At 44.5% G+C, this 20,315-nt stretch overlaps 1 protein-coding gene across 2 annotated transcripts in view; it reads right to left on the bottom strand.

Annotated features, from left to right (window-relative positions):
- Positions 1-20,315, bottom strand: part of PARD6G (par-6 family cell polarity regulator gamma) — a 104,821-nt gene that overhangs the window by 41,403 nt on the left and 43,103 nt on the right. For both annotated transcript variants that reach the window (XM_017863451.1, XM_017863452.1), the window contains exon 2: positions 9,061-9,283. In XM_017863451.1, the coding sequence (XP_017718940.1) occupies positions 9,061-9,283 (223 nt within the window). The remainder of the gene's footprint in view (positions 1-9,060; positions 9,284-20,315) is intronic.

The raw sequence follows: 20,315 nt of genomic DNA, 5'->3' as shown, positions 1-20,315 counted from the left end.
TGCATGAGCCATGGACATTCACCCCTGAGATCTTAGTTCTGTGGGGTAGGGGTGAGCTCTGGACTTCACGTATTTCATAATCCTGGCTCCAAAATACTGGTGCAGGAGGACCCTAGGCCACCTGGGGAATTATTTCTAAGGGTTCCTGAAGTGAAAGCAGTAACAGAGGTGAATTTAGGAAGTAAAAGATGTTAACTAGAAGAGAGATGGACATAACTGAGCGGGGGAGTGATACCCATGGGAACAGAGAAACCCATGTGTGAGGTGTCAGCCCGAGGAGACCAGGGGCTCAAGTGAGCCCCTCCAAGGGGCTGGCTGTGCTGCAGCAGAGATGTGGCTAGAGGTGACCCTCCTGGCCGACTGCTAGAGAACAGCAGCGCCGCTGTTGGGTCTCGCTGTGTGGCTGGGGAATAAAACGGCAGGAGGAGGAGGGGGCAGGAAACCAGCTCTGCCAGCCAGAGTCCCACCCTGGACCACGAATCACTTGGGCTCGAGATGATCACTGGCCTAATATGAAAAGAAAGCCCCAACCTGTGCCTCCACGTATGGCCTCATTTCCATCAAACTGTACCCACACAAATGTGTTAATCATCACACAAGCCACTCTGACATGACAGAAACAATGACATGGCCATTTTTACCACACAACACTCTGGCCAAATGACAGGTACAATCTGCTGACAGGCAGCATCCTTTTTGCTAAACTTGAAGTCTGCAGACCTATAGCTCCTCATCCACCAAGGCCAGGCTGAGAGGAGCGTCCATGAATACAAAGTGCCAGGTGCTTGGAGAAGTGGGAATCCCCGTTCCCAGGGCAGGTAGCCATCCATTTGGCCCCATTCAGTGCTATTCTGGCAGGAAAGTAGCCTCTCCTGGCACCTCAGGCCAGACCTTTGCCGGCCTTCATTGTAGCATTCAAGAGGAACAATTCAAAGATCAGGAGTTCCTGTCCCACACAATAAGAGTCTTCAAAGATATATATATATACACACACATATATATTTTTTTTCTGGCCAGGTGCAATGGCTCATACCTGTAATCTCAGCACTTTGGGAGGCCAAGGTGGACGGATCACGAGAGGTCAGGAGTTCCAGCCTGGCCAAAATGGTGAAACCTCGTCTCTACTAAAAATACAAAAAAATCAGCCAGGCGTGCCTGTAATCCCAGCTACTCAGGAGTCTGAGGCAGGAGAATCGCTTGAACCTGGGAGGCAGCCATGTCAGTGAGCCGAGATGGCACCAGTACGCTCCAGCCTGGGCAACAGAGCAAGACTCTGTCTCAAAAAAAAAAAAAAGTAAAATTTTTTTTAAAGTAACAACCAATTCAAATGTTACTCTAGAGCCCTACAAAAGAGTGGTCCCCTGGCAATATATATATTTTAGTTCAAAATACTCATACCTTTTAACCCAGCAAGAACATTTCTATTAGTTTTCCTTAAAAACAGAACCTGACAAGTATTTTAAAATATATCAGTTTATAATAAAATTGTAACAATTTAAATAACAATTAATAAGAGCTTGGTTATATTTTGTTCGAGTCATGTAACTGATATGTCCATCATTGATGTATGTCTGCATACATCTACAAAAAGACAAAAAATACGGCGGTAGGTTAAAATAATTGCTATGCCATGTATATTATGATCCTGTTTATGTAAAACTATGTCCAACTAACCGCATCTATAGCGAGAGGCCTGGAATGATTTTGCCAAAATGCAAAAGTCATTGCCTCAGGGCGGTGGGATTGCCTCTATGTCATCTGAATCTTGCTTTACAAATATGTTTTAAACAGAAGAGCTTTTTTAAAAACAACAAAGTTTTATGAAGAATTTAATGACAGGTATGATATGTTAGGTCTTTAAAGATAATCCCAATTATAAATACATTATGGGTTTAAATGTTAAGAAAAGTAAGAAAATCACAGACTCCAATTCAATCAGTATAAACTCTCACTATTTACATACAAAGTGTTTTTCTGGGACTACTGGAGAATACAAGTTAGTCATCTGTTTCCCTCTCCGTTCCCATTGGCTCAAGGCAGACAGCCCGGCGGCTGTGGCTGCTCCCAACCGCGCCTGCAGAGCTCGGCTTCACGTGGGCGCCCTGGAGGACAACCCTGGATTCTTCTGGAGGGGGGGCCTCTGACTCTGTTTCTTTTTGATGAGCTGCATCAGCACATTTTCTCCTCCCTCAACACACTCCTACTCTAGCGTGAACACGGCTGCAGGAATTTCATCTTCTCCACATTCCCACGGTGGAGTGGGAGACTTTTTTCTTTTATTAAAAAAAAAAAAAAGAAAAGAAAAGAAAATCCTCCAAACACACAAACTTCCAGGAATCTGTGGCAAATAAAGCAGCAAACGTGTCTCACGGAAAACCTCCTACCCCAGGGGGCAGAGCCCACATTCTGTCTGTTCCTGTAAGCACAAGGACACAGTGAGGCTAATTCAGCAAAAATACACCTCCTCCCTGCCCCCAAGGCACACAACCTAAGCCCCTAGGCGGCGTCTGAGGAAAGAGATGACAATGGGATGTGGAATGCAGAAATTGAATTCTGGCGGCTTAACTGAGGGCTTCCTGATGAGCAGTGAACCCTCAATTTAAAAACCAAACATACCTCTAGCTAGTTACCTAAGAATCCAAGAAAAACAATTATAAGCAGGATTTCTATGCTTGATACTTGAAAATTCTGCCAGTGTCCATAATAAGATTCTTAATCATTCCATGTTTTACTTTGAAGAACACCCCTTGCTTTTTCTAGTAACTCACTTAAGTGCAATCATAGCAAAATACACCTCACTGCGCAACTTCTGATAAATCAAACAGTTTACAACTGTGTTCTCCTCATTCTAGGAACCCAAAAGAATGCCCAGAATGCCAAGCACAGTTAACAGGTATATGCAAATATGCAACACTGATGTTAGCTTCAAAAGGAGTCCAGAGTGCTCTGTGCTGACCATCTTTCAGTGTAATTAAGTCTTCACATTCCGGGGAGGCCTGCTGACACACCCTACCAAGTCCTGGGCTGTGCCTGGAGGTAAGTAACCACACTACAGCCTATGCTAACATTTGCAGAGTTTATTTGATGGATAAGCAGGGAAAAGTTACTGTTTGCACTTCCTGTTTATCCTGCTAAAAATAGAAAGAGATGCTTCAAGTGTCAACTTGGTTGTGCATTCTCTGGCAAGGGCCAGCTTCCCAAAACATTCCTGCACCCTTGGGGAGCAGGGAAACAGAGAAGTGCATCCTTAACACTTAACACACTGTGTTGGCAACCTAAATATGCAGACTCAAGTCCAGACCCCCTTATCGTGGCCAATCCATTTTGGTAACTGCTGTTCTTCTTACTTAAATGGGCACAGCGATACAGAGAAGGGCAAAGACAGCTGTTATTTGTCCAAAGGAAAAGCCCATGGCTTTTCACAGTCCCTGGCCAGATGCAGCAGAAGCCTAGCAAATAAAGAAGAAAGGCACTGAAGGCCTAAGGCTGGGTCCTTTTGCCCCCAAATGCCATGTAGTCATCGAGAGAACGTCCTGATCATCCCAGGAGAATGAAAGCGAAGTCATTCCCGGCCTGTCGTCTGAGCCCCAAATGCAGCCTCTCTGCAAGCGGGGCTCTGAACCTGGTATAAGCCAAGAGCCCTTTAGCAATCTGATGATGCTTGGGAACCCCTTTCTCAAAATAACGTTCTTAAAGGTGTAAAATAAAGCACAGGGGGTTATAGAGGAAATTATTTTGAAGACAATTATCAGAAAAGTAAAGCAAATGTGTGGTGCATTACTTTTCTTATTCATGCATTAAATAACAATATGTACCATTGTTTTTAAATAATGATTACTGTCAATGATATTTAGGATATTGGAATGCAACTACCACAGGATATGAATATATCTGTCATTTCTATTGGTAACAAAGTGACAGGCCCAGCTAATCTCACTGGGCTGTGCTGTGCTGTGTGCATTCCCAGTGAGGACAGGGAGGCAGCTGAGGATGCCACACTCCTGTGCCCACCTGGGGCATTCGTCAGGCTTGGAGCCCTCTCAGAGAAGCATAGGAAGTTTCCTATTACCAGGGGAAGAGAGGATTTTTTAAAAGTTTTGAACCAATATGTTTATTAAAAAGTCAAAGTATTCACATACGGAGGATGGCTGAATTTTGGAAATAAAGGCTGAAGATAAACCCCTAAAACCTCATCCAGGGCCATGGCTCAGATCCAGGGGTCTGCTCATCAGCCCTGGTAAGGTGGACAGTCCCTTCTATTTTTAACAGCTTTATTCCAATATAATTCACATAAACTTCACCCATTTAAAGTGTAAAATTCAATGGTTGTTGGTATTTACACAGATCTCAAGTTCTAGAACATTTCTATCACCCCAGAAAGAAACCCCCTCCCTCCCAATTCTCCCACCTCTCAGCCCCCGGCAACCATGAGTCTATGGATTTGCCCGTTCTGGACTTCTCACATTACAGAGGATTCTTGTCACGTGTGGTAGTTTGTTCTCTAAAATTGACACGCTCACTGAATTACTGAGCATGGAACCATTGCTTCCGGGGGAATACAGGGTTAGGTTCCTGTGAGCCTCTGGTCACAACATTCTCATCAATATACAATCCTTGAATAATGAGAATCAACTTCAAAAGTCATCATACAGTATGGGAACTTCTATGTCTGGCTTCTCTCACTTTTAAACATAAGGTTTCTGAGGTTCATCCATCTATAGCATGTGTCAGTGCATCATTTTTTTATGGCTCAATAATATTCCACTGCATGACTACACACACATGCACACACTGTGTTGACTAGACACATGTGCATGCACACACTTTGTTGACTACACACGTGCATCCACACTTTGTTGACTAGACACGCGCATGCACGCACTTAATGTTGACTAGATACACGCGCATGCACTTTGTTGACTAGACACATGCGCATGCACACTGTTGACTACACACACGTGTGCACACACTTTGTTGACTAGACACACACACATGCACGCACTGTTGACTAGACAAACGCGCACGCACACACTTGACTAGACACATGCACATGCACACAGTTGACTAGACACGCGCGCGCATACACTTTGCTGACTAGACACACGCGCACGCACGCACTTTATCCATTCATCAGCTGATGGACGCATGGGTCGTTACCGCCTTATGGATATTGTGAATAATGTTGCTATGAACATTCGTGTACTTTTTGTGTGGGTGTATTTTTCCATGTGCTAGTATTTTGCTGAAGGGTTTTTACATCTACATTCATAAAGGAATGCTATTCTGCAGTTTATCACTGTGTCTTTGTATGGTTTGGAGGAAGAGATTATTTTAAGCAACAGATTAATTTTTCTTTTTTTTTGAGATGGAGTTTCGCTCTGTCACCCAGGCTGGAGGGCAGTGGTGCAATCTTGGCTCACTGCAACCTCCACCTCCTGGGTTCAAGCAATTCTCCTGCCTCAATCCAGTGAGCAGCTGGGACTACAGGCACATGCCACTACATCTGGCTAATTTTTATATTTTTTAGTAGAGATAGGGTTTCACCATGCTGGCCAGGGTTGTCTCGAACTCCTGACCTCAAGTGATCCACCTGCCTCGGCCTCCCAAAGTGCTGGGATCATAGGCGTGAGCCACTGCGCTCGGCTGAGAAACAGATTAATTTTTTAAAACATAATTGTGGGTCTATTTCAACATGTATTAGGAGAATGCTGACTTTTCCTCTGTGATCACAAATTCTCTCTTAAAATATGTTTAGCCGGGCGCGGTGGCTCAAGCCTGTAATCCCAGCACTTTGGGAGGCCGAGACGGGTGGATCACGAGGTCAGGAGATCAAGACTCCTGGGCTAACCATGGTTAAACCCGTCTCTACGTAAAAATACAAAAAACTAGCCGGCACCTGGCGGGCGCCTGTAAGTCCCAGCATCCGGGAGGCTGAGGCAGGAGAATGGCGTGAACCCGGGAGGCGAACTTGCAGTGAGCTGAGATCCGGCCACTGCACTCCAGCCCGGGCGACAGAGCAAGACTCCGTCCTCAAAAAAAAAAAAAAAAAAAAAAAAATATGGTTTAGAATAGGCCCGGGCCGGTGCTCAAGCTGTAATCCCAGCACTTTTGGGAGGCCGAGACGGGCGGATCATGAGGTCAGGAGATCGAGACCATCCTGCTAACACGGTGAAACCCTGTCTCTACTAAAAAAATACAAAAAAAACTATGCCGCCGAGGGGCGGGCACCCCGTAGTCCCAGCTACTCCGGAGGCTGAGGCAGGAGAATGGCGTACCCGGGAGGCGAGCTTGCAGTGAGCTGAGGATCCGGCCACTTGCACTCCAGCCCGGGCGACAGAGCAGACTCCGTCTCAAAAAAAAAAAAAAAAAAAAAAAAAATATATATATATATATATATAAATAAAATATGTCCGTGTACAGAAAGTTATTAAGTAAATGATAGAGTGGGTATGGCTGCAGTAGAATCATGAAAATAGCATGACCGTGACTGACCCCTCAACACCCGTGCTGCAGTAAAAAGGCTGTGGGATTGAGTGTTGCCTCTCAGGAGGCCTCAGCTCTGCCCCAAACACACAGATTACTAAACATCCGCACAGATTACTATGCAGGGAGGGTGCCTGACTGTGCACCGGATACAACTGCCCCAACCGCCACCTGGAATGTCGTCATCTTTACAGTCAAATCCACTGAGGACAGTGAGAGGCAGCTCTGATTTTCCCCAGGACAGGACCGACGGGCCAGTGATGTATACACAGGACCAGCCAAGGGCTTGTCATCAGCAGATTTCGCTATTAAGCCCTGACAACAACCCCAGAGGCAGTACGGGTGAGGACATTAGAGCTCTGCAGGACAAGGCGTGTGTCTGTGTCACAAAGCCAGGGAGAAGGTGGGGTCTGAGTTCGGGTCTCCCTAGCTCCACACTGTAACATGACAGAGAAAGGCAGGGGCTGCTGGCGACATGCTCACGCTACAACCATGAGACGTAGAAATCCTAAGCCAGCTAGTTAAACTAGGCTACTACTCAGAGGGCAGAGGAGGAAGGAAAAAGAAATGACGAAGACTGAACACAGGCCCAGCCAGCAAGCTGGAAAGAGGCAGAGCTGTCCAAGCCGCTGCTGGAGGTTAGCACATTCCCACTGGCAACACATAAGCCCACTTTCTGGTCCCACCTCAGGTTTGGTGCATCCCGAGTAGAGGGTGCCAAGACTCCTGGGGCCAATTGCCAAAGGGCACAGTGCCTTCTGCCGGCCTTCACCCCAGCTCCACAGTCAGCAGGGCCAAAAGACTTGTTTCCTGCACAACGGGCAACAAAGCCTGTGCGCACATCTGCAGTTTACACCACACCTTCTTCACACCGGTGCTCAACCCACACCATGTGAGCACATGCTGTGACCGCAGATGGCAGGGGTACAGCCAGGAACACACGCCCTGCAACGCTCCTGGTCGGGTGGAGACGGACGGCAAACTAGCTCTGGGAGCAATGGACAGAGCACAGAGGAAGCTGAGTAAGAGGACAGAGGACGACATGCAGAGGGGAACACGGGCTCATCAGATCAAGCAGCTGAGACCAGGCCTTCCTGAGAAGGCAGCCTGTGAACAGATACAGATACCCAGGCAATGTGAAGGAGTAGAGTTCCAGGTCAGGAGGCAGGGGGCACAGGCCTCCATTCCAGGACCAGCAAAGCAGCAGGTGGCTACTGCAGAGGGCAGCATACAGAGGACCGAGGTGTGGCGTGCTGGAGGCTGTGCAGAACCCTGCAGAGACAGTGAGGGTCCTTGTCCCCCAGCAACCCTGAGGGACTGATGCGGAAGCTGAAGAGCCCGTCCCCCAGGCCACTGTGAGGAAGTGACAGCTGTGTTGACTTCTCAGCACCATCAGCAGGATACCCAGGCCCAGGGAGAACTGCAGATGCAGAGTGTTCTGATCTTGTGCCAGAGAATCTGTCTGAAGTGAGGTCAACGAGTCTCCTGCCGTTCCCTTCATCACCACAAATGGGAATAACAGCCATAGCTAGTATTTACAGAGCAGGGGCGAGGAGCTGGCGGCACGCTGCTCAGCATCACCCCTACAGAAACTGGACGGGGGCTACTATGAGTAGTACCCTCGTTTTGCAAAGCAGGACACTGGGGTGAAGGAGGCGGAGGGCCTCATCTGAGAACTCGCCCAGCCTGCCTCCCGCCCAGCACCCTGCTGCTGCTTCCTGTAGTCTCAGCTCAGGCTTTCCTCCGGGAAACCTCTCCTAGCTGTCCCAGAGACTCTGGCAGCAGATCCATGAGGGCAGACAGGGCACACTGCAACCTCACTTTGCAAGAGTCACCACTGGCTGCTTGGCTCCTTGAGGTGGTCAGTGTTCACCACGTGCACTGCGGGGCCGCCCAAAGAAGGAGAGGCAGTCAGTTATAAAAATGCCATTTTCCCAATATCAAGCCTCACCTGCAGGTGCTTCTTCCTTTCAGCATATTATTTTGAAACAACAAGGTCCTCCGAAGTTTGGAGATGGAAAAAAAAAAATCTAAATGCAGTTCAGAGATGTGAGCAGTATGAGGTCCCACAGTAAGTCAGCAGCAGGGCACCCCTTCCCTTTCAGCCATTCACCTATGTTAGTAATTTATTTTAACAAAAAATGATATTATTAGTTATGGTGAAACTGGGCCTCAGAGCTAAAAGTTAACCAAAGTTATCATCTAAAGCTAACATGTTCCTTACTCCCAACGAGATGATGGAAAGCACACATCAGTAACCCCAAGTTTCATTCTGAGGCCACTGACTCAAGCCTCCTTATCACTGAGTTATTTCACTTCTAGTTAAACGACTGGAAGTATCAATATTATTCTTTCTTCAGTATTTAAAAGTCAGAAGTCAATACCATTTAAGGTAGAAAACACAGTGTAAGTATTTTAAGTATATTAAATTAATGTTGATCAAACACATTTTAATTTCTTTAATCTCCTACTACAGGTTAGAAAACAGAACCAAATGTAATGACAGAAAAAATTGAAAACTATATTTTAAAAATGATTGTTCAACAAGCCCAGGCAGCCACGCAACCACTTCAGTACCTCGTTTCTGGATGAAGACCCTGAGCAGGGGGTTTGCACTGGAAACCGCCTTGCAGAAGTTGTCGTCATTGTTGATGGGCAGCAGGTCTCCATGCACATCTGCGTAGCCAATAGTTACATCACTGTTGGAGATATGGTGGGTGTGCACAACCAGCTTGTAGAAATCTTCAAACTTCCCAGGCTTATGACGGTCTAGAGAGAACCTTCGGAATTCCGCCCCAAACTGCAATGCAAGAGACAGGGGTTGGGGGGGGGGGACGATATTAATAAACACCAGAGAAATATCCAGAAACAGGGTGTGGTTAGTGTACTTAACAAACAAGCATTTATAGTCCACATTTTCTTTAATCAATCATCCACTGATAGACACTTAAGTGATTTCATCTTTGCTATTATGAATAGTGCTGGAATGAAGATACAAATGCAGGTATTCTTTTAATACGATTTACTTTCCTTTGGGTAGAAACGCATAGTAAGACTGCTGGATCCAATGGTAACTCTATTTTCAGTTCTGAGATATCTCACACCGTTTTCTGCAGAGGCAGATGAATTTAAAATGTTGTATTAAAAAAATAAAAGGCCGGGTGCGGTGGCTCAAGCCCGTAATCCCAGCACTTTGGGAGGCCGAGACGGGCGGATCACGAGGTCAGGAGATCGAGACCATCCTGGCTAACACGGTGAAACCCCGTCTCTACTAAAATACAAAAAACTAGCCTGGCGAGGTGGCGGGTGCCTGTAGTCCCAGCTACTCCGGAGGCTGAGGCAGGAGAATGGCATAAACCCAGGAGGTGGAGCTTGCAGTGAGCTGAGATCTGGCCACTGCACTCCAGCCCGGGCGACAGAGCAAGACTCCATCTCAAAAAATAAAATAAAATAAAAAATAAAATAAAATAAATAAATAAAAGGACAAGCATTTATTAATTCTCCACAAGGCCCTGCGGAGATAGTGAGAAACAGCTCCGTTCTCACAGAGCTCACAGTGACTAAGTAAGAAATTATAACACAGGAAGAGGGATCCTAACAAATTAAAAGCAGTAATGACTCAGGCAGCAGCTCTCTCATCCACACTGACCGAGGGGCAGCTCAGTCATGAACACAGATGAATATCCTGAGGACAGGATAGGACAGGCTGTGTAGCTCATGTTGTAGGAAAAAGCAACGTCAAAATTAATGTAAATTTTTTGGGTAAGGCCGGGCGCGGTGGCTCAAGCCTGTAATCCCAGCACTTTGGGAGGCCGAGACGGGCGGATCACAAGGTCAGGAGATCAAGACCATCCTGGCTAACACGGTGAAACCCTGTCTCTACTAAAAAATACAAAAAACTAGCCGGGCGAGGTGGCGGACGCCTGTAGTCCCAGCTACTTGGGAGGCTGAGGCAGGAGAATGACGTAAACCCGGGAGGCAGAGCTTGCAGTGAGGCGAGATCTGGCCACTGCACTCCAGTTCGGGCGACAGAGCGAGACTCCGTCTCAAAAAAAAAAAAAAAAAAAAAATTTTTTTTGGGTGGCACGAAAGGAGAATCCTTCCTCAGCAAGGCCCCTTGTCTCATCTGAGGTTGCTGAGGGGGCATCTGCACAGCTCCGGGCAGGCCTTAGGAAACTCAGAGGCAGGAGAGAACACAAGGCTGAATGAAACCTCGGAACTTTTTCCAAAGGCAAAAGACCATTAAGACTGTATGGGTCTTAATTTTAAGCTAGGAAGTGTCTTCATTTGATTTGTATTTTAGTAAGACAAAATGGTTACATTTCAAAAGGATCAGAAGTAGACGTAAAATTGCAAGAATAAAGAAACGAATAAAGGAACCTGGTTAAAATCAGACAAGTCCGGGGAGGCAGGATGATGGTCTGGTCTCTTTCCCAAAGGCGGCATGTACACCCCCCTCCGGACCTGTCGTTAGGTGGTCCAGGTTTGGGAAATGTCTAGGGACTAACCTCTTTTCCAGCAGACCCTAACCCCGGCCCAGAAGCCCATGAGCTGCCCACAGAGCTCCAGGATACCCTCCAAGAGAGGACCCCAGGGGGACATGAGGTTAGGGTCATGCCCAAGGGTTCTGGCTCCTGTCATTCCTCACTTGGCAATTAGGAACCTTTATTCATCAGGTGGTATATACTCTGTGTTCTTCAATATAGCTGAAAACTAATTACATTGGTTCCAAAATATACAAAAATAAAGTGTCTAATGTTTATGGAAAACTAGTCATTATATCATCTAGACATTGTATGAATGAGTCAGGGAAAATCATCTAAAATCTTATGTGCTTGCACCAGGATCACCTGGAGGCCCCCAGAGTTCTGGATTTGACTGTGCTCAGGTACAGCCCAAGAATCTGCATTTTTAACAAGTTCCTGAAAGAGCTGATGCTATTGATCTGGAGGCCATACACGGAGAACCACTGGTCTTATGAGAATCAGCCACTAGACCTTAACCTCCACAGATTCTTTGTGAAACTGAATTGCTCGAGAACAAACCTCCTTTTCTATCTCCCTTTCAAAAAGCACTTTCCCCAGGTTACCAAAAGCAAAACAAACCTCTCACCCATCGTGCACTGCCCTAGGCAATTAAAAAAACAAAAATCCCCAGGGCTCACCACAATGGGATAGTTCAAAATACTGGCTCGGGGCAGGCACGGTGGCTCACGCCTGTAATCCCAGCAGTTTGGGAGGCCAGGTCGGCAGATTACTTGAGGTCAGGAGTCCATGACCAGCCTGGCCAACATGGTGAAAACCCATCTCTACTAAAAATACAAAAAAATGAGCCAGGCGTGGTGGCATACACCTGTAATCCCAGCATCTCAGGAGTCCGAGGCAGGAGAATCACTTGAACCTGGGAGACGGAGGTTGCAGTGAGCCAAGATCACACCACCGCACTTTAGCCTGGGCAAAAGAGTGAGACTTGGTCTCAAAAATAATAACAATAATAATGGTTCAGGAGAAGCCACTTTTAATGACTACTCAAAACCCCGCTAACCTACTGTCTATGTACTCAGGAAGGGAAGAAGCGTGACCCCAGAACCTGGTGTCTGGACAGTTACATGCTCTGAACACAGCTGCACTCTGGAAGGGGCAGAGGAAAGGGCTCTCCTCTATCTCCTGCTATTGTCAGAAGTGCAGAGCAGAGCAAACCCTTGAAATCCCTCCCCATTATTCAAAGGGACACGTTACATTTCTGCTCAGTGTTCACCCAAGGATGCCGCTGGCACAGCATGTAGGCAATGCAGATTATTTCACACACAGGGGCTCCAAAACTTTAAGACACACATGTAAAGCCTACAACATAAGTTTTATGCAGCATCTTTTAGATCCAGTTTCCAATAAAATCACAAAGCATTTATTTCACTAACATCAATCCTTGTCTTTCCCATCTCATAGAGCTCATATATACTCATATGGTTTGCATCTGTGTCCCCACCCAGATCTGATGTTGAATTGTAATCCCCCGTGTTGGAGGAGGGGCCTGGTGGGAGGTGACTGGATCATGATGATGGAGCTCTTATGAACGGTTAAGCACCATCTCCCGGTGCCGTTCTCTTGATGGTGAATGAGTGAGTGAGTGATCACGAGATCTGGTTGTTTTAAAAGTATGTAGCACCTTCCCCCTCTTTTAGTCCTGCTCCTGCCATGTAGGAAGCCTACTCCCATCTTGCCTTCTGCCGTGAGTAAAAGCTCCCTGAAGCCTTCCCAGGAGCAGATTCCCACTATGCTTCCTGTGCAGCCTGTGAAACCATGAGTCAATTAAGTCTCTTTTCTGTATAAATTACCCAGTCTCAAGCATGTTTTTATAGCAATGCAAGAAGGACTAATACAGAAAATTGGTAGCAAGGAGTCGGGCATTGCTATAAAGATACCTGAATATGTGGAAGCAACTTTGGAATTGGGTGTGGAGGGCTCAGAAGAAGACAGGAAGATGTGGGAAAATCTGGAACTCCCTAGAGATTGTTGAATGGTTGTGACCAAAATGCTGACAGTGATATGAACAATGAAGTCCAGGCTGAGGAGGTCTCAGATGGAAATGAGGAACTTACTGGGAACTATAGTAAAGGTCACTGTGATGGTTAATACTGAGTGTCAACTTGATTGGATTGAGGGATAGAAAGTATTAATCCTGGGTGTGCCTTTGTGGGTATTGCCAAAAGAGATGAACATTTGAGCCAGTGGGCTGGGGAAGGCAGATCCATCCTTAATCTGGTGGACACAATCCAATCAGCTTCCAGCGAATATAAAGCAGGAAGAAAGGGCCAGGCGTGCTGGCTCACACCTGTAATGGCTGGGACCTGTAATGCCAGCACTTTGGGAGGCCGAAGCGGGCAGATCATGAGGTCAGGAGATCGAGACCATCCTGGCTGACACTGTGAAACCCCGTCTCTACTAAAAATCCAAAAAAATTAACCAGGTGTGGTGGTGGGCACCTATAGTCCCAGCTGCTTGGGAGGCTGAGGCAGGAGAATGGAGTGAACCCAGGAGGTGCAGGCTGCAGTGAGCTGAGATGGTGCCACTGCACTCCAGCCTGGGCAAGAGAATGAGACTCTGTCTCAAAAAAAAAACCAAACAAACAAACAAAAAAAAAAACACACAGGAGGGAAAACCTGAAAAGGAGAGATGGGCCTAGCCTCCCAGCCTACATCTTTCTCCCGTGCTGGATGCTTCCTGCCTTACAACATCACACTCCAAGTTCCTCGGTTTTGGGACTTGGACTGGCTCTCCTTGCTCCTCAGCTTGCATACAGCCTATTGTTGGACCTTGTGATCAAGAAAGTTAATACTTAATAAACTCTCCTATATATACATACATATATGCTCCTATATATGAGTTTATATATATATTTATACAAATAAAAATACATATCTTATATAAAATATAAATTTCTATACATTTTTTACTAATTAATATAAGTATATATTAATATAATTTTATATTAATTATATAAAAAATATTTTACATAAAATGTATTTATATATGTATCTCCTATTTATTCTGTCCCTTTAAGAGAACACTGACTAATACTAATACAGTCATTTTTGCTATGCTTTAGCAAAGATCCTGGCTGCATTTTGTGCCCCTGCTCTAAGGGATCTGTGGAACTCTGAAGTTGAGAGTGTGTATCTGGTGTAAGAAATTTCTAAATGGGAAAGCATTCAAGATGTGGCCTGGCTGTTTCTAACAACCTGTGCTCATATGCGTGAGCCAAGGAATAACCTAAAGCTGGAACTTATGTTTAAAAGGGAAGCAGAGCATAAAAGTTCAGAAAATTTGCACCCTGGCTACGAGGTAGAAAAGAAAAGTCCATTTTCAGGGTAGGAATTCAAGCAGGCTGCAGAAATTTCCATAACTAAAAGGAAGGCAAATGCTGATAGCTAAGACAATGGGGAGATGACCTCAAAGGCATTTCAGAGACTGCGATGGCAGCCCCTCCCAACACAGCCCCAGAGGCCTAGGAGGGCCGAAGGGCTTTCTTGGGCTGACCCAGGGCCCCACTACCCTGCGCAGCCTTGGGACATTGCTCCCTGCATCCTGGCCTGTGGCTCAAAGGGGCCCAGGTACAGAGGGACACTGCTTCAGGGGGCACAAGCCATAAACCTTGGCAGCTTCCACATGGTGTTAAGCCTGTGGGTGTACAAAATGCAAGATTTGAGGCTTAGAAGCCTCCGCCTACATTTCAGAGAATGTGTGGAAACACCTGCATGCCCAGGCAGAAGTCTGCTGCAGGGGCAGAGCCCTCATGGAGAACCTCTACTAGGGCAGTGCAAAGAGGAAATGTGGGGTTGGAGCCCTGCTACAGAGTCCCCACTAGGGCACTGCACAGTGGAACTGTGAGAAGAGGACCACATCCTCCGGACCCCAGAATGGTAGATCCACTGACAGTTTGCAACATATGCCTGAAAAAGTCACAGGCCCTCAACACCAGACCTTGAGTGCAGCCGAGGGGGCTGAACCCTGCAGAGCTACAGGGGCAGAGCTGCCCAAGGCCTTGGGAGCCCATCCCACAAACCAGTGTGCCCTGGACGTGGGGCATGGAATCAAAGGAAATTATTTTGGAGCTTTAAGATTTAATGACTGCCCTACTGGGTTTTGGACTTGCATGGGGCCTGTACCCCTTCCTTTGGCTAATTTCTCCATTTTGGGACGGAAGCATTTACCCAAGGCCCATGCCCCCACTATATCTTGGAAGTAACTAACTTGTTTTTTATTTTACAGGCTTATAGGTGGAAGGGACTAGCCTTGTCTCAGATGAAACTCTGAACTTTTGAGATAATGCTGGAATGAGTTAAGACTCTGGGGGACTGTGGGGAAGGCATGAATGTATGTTGAAATGTGAGAAGCACATGGGATTTGGGAGTGGCCAGGGGCTGAATGATATGCTTTGGATCTGTGTCCCCATCCAAATCTCATGTCAAGTTGAAATCCCCCGTGTTGAAGGAGGGGCCCAGTAGGAGGTGATTGTTGGATCATGGGGGCAGAGTTCTCATGAATGGTTTAGCACCATCCCCTCTGCTATTCTCGTGATAATGAGTGAGGTCTCATGAGATCTGTTCATTTAAAAGTGTAGGGCACCTCCCCACTCTCTTTTGGTCCTGTCCTGCTATGTAAGACTCCTTCCCCTTCTGCTAGGATTTAAAGTTTCCTGAGGCCTCCTCAGAAGCAGATGCTGCCATGCTTCCTGTACAGCCTGTGGAACCATGAGCCAATTAAACCTGTTTTCTTTATAAACTACCCAGTCTCCAGTATTTCTTTACAGCAATGTGCGAATGGACTAATACATATACCAACTTCCAAAGCAATTTGTTTTTATCACTATAAACTAAGTACATAAGAGAATTAAATCATGTCTAATACAACTAGTAAGAGTGTTTTTGACTTTTATATGTAATTATCACTTCAGTATCCCCGCAAAGGGACACAGCTCACTTTCAACTCAGGAACACCAGGCCTCCCTGGAACAGTATAGGCTAAATGCTAGTTCTACAATGTTTCAATCTTAACTTTATTTAGCAAGTAACCCGAAAACACATCTCAATTTCTCAGTACTTTCAATAATTTTCTCAAACTATGTCTTAGCATGTTAATTTGAAATGAAAAATAAATTCAGACTGTTTTCCTGAGAGAAATCAACGCTGATTTGTGTTTAATGATGAGGCTGACTTTGCCAGCCCAGTTATATGGTAAACATGCTTCATATGTTGAATGAGCTCCAAAGCTTTGACAAAAAGAGATGTGAAATGTGACATGAAAAAAGCATTTTATTTAAAAATTGTATTGGTATTGAGTACTCAATATTTTTACTTCCCCATCATATCAAACAACAGTCCTCTAAATGAAGGAATTAGCAGGTGTAATTCATTGTCATATACTTCTTGGTAAAGTCCTTTTAGTATACTTACCAGAAACTGAAACAGTGAACAGCTCTAATGACCAGGCAGTAAACCTTGCCAGTCAGGTAGTTTCCAGTTACTTGCTTTCAACAAAATATAAAGTTGTCCTAATTGAACTGTCAGCTAATTATCAAAATAATTTTGATAGACCACTCTATTATTTTTGTCACACAACCTGTTGACAGTTCAAAGAGCTGAGCTGTGCTTAGGGGCCTTCACTCCCATCCACCTGAGTGTGCAAATGAAGCTTCACAGTGTTGATACCCAACAACAAAAACAGCAAAACAACTGGTGCCAGCCTACCTCATTTAGCAATAAATACTTAACAGTAAATGAAAGATTTTCCAAATGTTTACTTTGGATGGCTAGTGATTATTTATCAAACTGCACAACTATGTTCCAATCACCATTTGATAATACTTGCAATAACTCAATCTAGAAAGTTTTACTATAAAATTTATTTCATTTATAATTGTGGATTTACCATCTTAACCATTTTTAAGTGTACAGGTCAGGAGTGCACATTGACACTGTTACGCACCCACTCTCTAGATTGCTTTTCATCTTGCAAACTAGAACTCTATACTAGTAAACAACCTAAAATATTTTAACAAATAGAGCCTCAGGGCCACAAGAGAAAATGTTTGAACTTCAATTTATATACATATTTTGTTGCAGAGAAGAGTTACAGGGTAATGAAGTATAAGTTATTAGAATAAAATATTAGGACAAAATCTCTTGAAGGAGTAATGGCAAGAACAAATCAAAGATAAAAACAATACAAAATTTATGATTAGAAAAGAGCTCTTCAGAGTCAGAAAAGCGGAAAAATAAGAGCCTGTTTATCCTATTCTAAAATGCATGATAGTAGAACCAAATCATTCCATAAAATGCGTGATAGTAGGATCAAATCACTACAGCATTTAGATTTCATTGGTTGTATTTAGAAGATCATGCACCAAAAGCTTTATTTTTAAATGGAATATTTACAGCATGCTGTAAATTATATCCGTTGCAACTATTTATATTTACTAAAAAAAATTAAAGTGCCAACATAAAATATATCATCCCCTTTATACTGGTAGTTTTCAAAATTCTTTTAGGCATCATGTGACATTTGAAGACCATTACATTAGAGTTCAGGGATCACTATGAAAAAGCCTAAACCACCATTATAGGTTAGCAAGAGACTTGGCACTCCCTAATATTTTCATTGTTTTTCATGTGGGTGTTTGTTCATATAGCAGGGCTTACAACAGGGAGACTGCTTCAACATCTGCTGGACTTTGTTCATTCACCTACTATCCTGCATGTAAAATGCCTCAAAGGGAGCCATCCTATTCTGGGAGATCATCTCCTCACTCCAAACCAGTGACCAATTTCAATGAAAGATCAATACTCAAGCCAAGCATGGTGGTATGTAGTCCCAGCTACTTGGAGGTTGAGGCAGGGGCCCAGCAGTTCTAGGTCAGCCTGGGCAACATAGCAAGACCTTGTTTCTGTCAAAAAAAAAAAAAAAAATTCAAATTTCCTAAGAAAAGATTGCAGTGCTGTGCCTGGCCTAGGTTAGTAGCAAGTTAATACATAACCCCATCAAAAAGTCCACGCTGGCCAGACGCGGTGGCTCATGCCTGTAATCCCAGCACTTTGGGAGGCCAAGGCCAGTGGATCGCTTAAGGTCAGGAGTCTGAGACCAGTCTGGCCAACATAGTGAAACTCTGTCTCTACTAAAAATACAGAAAAACTTAGGCAGGTATGGTGGCACACGCTTGTAGTCCCAGCTACTTGGGAGGGTGCTCCAGGGAGAATTGCTTGAACATAGGAGGCAGAGGTTGCAGTGAGCCAAGATTGCACCACTGCACTCCAGCTTGGGCGACAGTGAGACTCCATCTCGAAAAAAGAAAACAAACAAACACCACCTTTCCCTCACCAGTACCTGACACCACAAGCTGTATCATTTCCCCTTAAAAGGACCCAGGGTTCTGAGGCAAAATGGTTAATTCCTGGTATATGGCAAGAAATATATGTAAGCCTATGAATCCCTTTTTTTTTTTTTTTTTTTAAAAGTTAATAAGATTATTTGTTGGGAAATTCACAGGTGTGCAAATTCTTATTCTTCAATGCTTCTAGCTAAATGAACCCTCATGTATTATTTAGATAATGATTATTCTATTTTGTAGTTGACCTCAACTATTATTCCTACAATAGGATAGTAAAAAATGTGGTTGGGAGGGAGATTTCATCTTTTAAAATTATTAAAAATGATCTCAAACACAAAATATCAACATCAATAAGCAAAAGTGTATCAACTTCTGGCTAGGTATGGTGGCTCAAACCTGTAATCCCAGGACTTTGGGAGGCCTAGGCGGGTGGATTGCTTGAGTCTAGGAGTTCGACACCAGCCTGGGCAATATGGGGAAACCATGTCTCTACAAAAAAATACAAAAATTAGCCAGGTATGGTGGCACATGCCTATAGTCCCAATTACGTGGGAGGCAGAGGCAGGAGGATCGTTTGAACCTGGGATGTGGAGGCTGCAGTGAACTGAGACTGCGCCATTGCACTCTAGCCTAGATGACAGAGTAAGACCCTGCAGCTATTTATATTTTTTTGATATACAAAGTGTATCAAAAGCTTCTAAATGCAAATAATTTTTATTTTCTTTAAAATGTATTCAATGATAATATGATTATACTATAAATAGAAAGTAAGAAATGTCCATCTAACCACCTATATCATATCAATCTCTCTCTACTAATCATATCTACCTATTCCCCCAACTGTAACTTCTTATCATAATTTTGACCCTTTTTCTTCCAGAAGAAGGGCTAGAGCTCTGAGAAGTGTTTGTTGAATGAATAATACCTGGGAGCCAGTTGCGATAAAAGTAATGTTCCATACAGCTCTTGGTCAATACACAAGGAAACAAAAGGATGACGGAAACCCAAGACAGCTAAGAGCCTGGGAAGCATGACAGGAAAGTGCTGTTTTAAGTTCATCTCTAAGCACTTACAGAATGAAAGAGTAGGACCTGCAAAACTCTGCTTATCCATTAAAGCGAGAATACTGGGGAAAACTGTCAAAACCAATTTTTAGAGAACCATGGAAATTAATCAATGGCTGGCAACAATGCAAGGAGTGTTTATTCTAGAAAAGCAGCTGAATCTCAGTAAGAGCAGCAAGCTTTGTGGTGCTTTCACTTCCTATCCACCTCTCCTCAACTGTGAAATCTAGCAGCCTCACAGCCTGGGGGGCAGCAGAACCAGTCTGGAAGTTCCCCAAAGCCCACACTTGGGACTGTCATCGTCAGACCTGTCTTGCAGCTCCAGGAAAAGCCCCACTCCTAGGGTCAAGCTCAGTGGGAAAAGCCTTGTCCCCCGGGCATTTGTTGAACGAACACAATCAGCATCAGCTGTTTAACATTTAAAGCTAATATGATCAAAGTTAAAAATATTTTTTTCATGGGCCAAATTTATTTTGTTAGTAGGACCAAAATAGGTGATCTACAAAGGGAGCGACTAATTATAAACAAATAATTATTGCATACTCCCTGCCAATTTTACATCTCTTGCCAGATACAAAGCATTTACTTTAATGACCTTACAACGAGTAACTTGCCTAAAACCATGGAAAGTGGGGATATTTTCAAAGCAGCTGCTTATGTGATATGGCTGGCAAAACCCCCCCACCCCCCATTCCCAAACACACGTTATTAGTCATTCCTTTGAGTCAATACATTGTAGGCCTCTGTTAAAATATTATCTACGAACAGACAAATGAAACTATTCACATTTAGTTCAAACCAGTTGATTGAATGTCTTAGTCAATTAGTAAGGTCCTTTGTGAAAGGGACCCAGTAGCAGTTTTTTTTTTGAAAAGCCATCTGTAT

Source organism: Rhinopithecus bieti, unplaced genomic scaffold (assembly GCF_001698545.2).
Source record: "Rhinopithecus bieti isolate Rb0 unplaced genomic scaffold, ASM169854v2 scaffold_69716, whole genome shotgun sequence".
In the NCBI taxonomy this organism is placed as follows: domain Eukaryota; kingdom Metazoa; phylum Chordata; class Mammalia; order Primates; family Cercopithecidae; genus Rhinopithecus; species Rhinopithecus bieti.
This window is presented reverse-complemented; position numbering and strand designations above follow the sequence as displayed.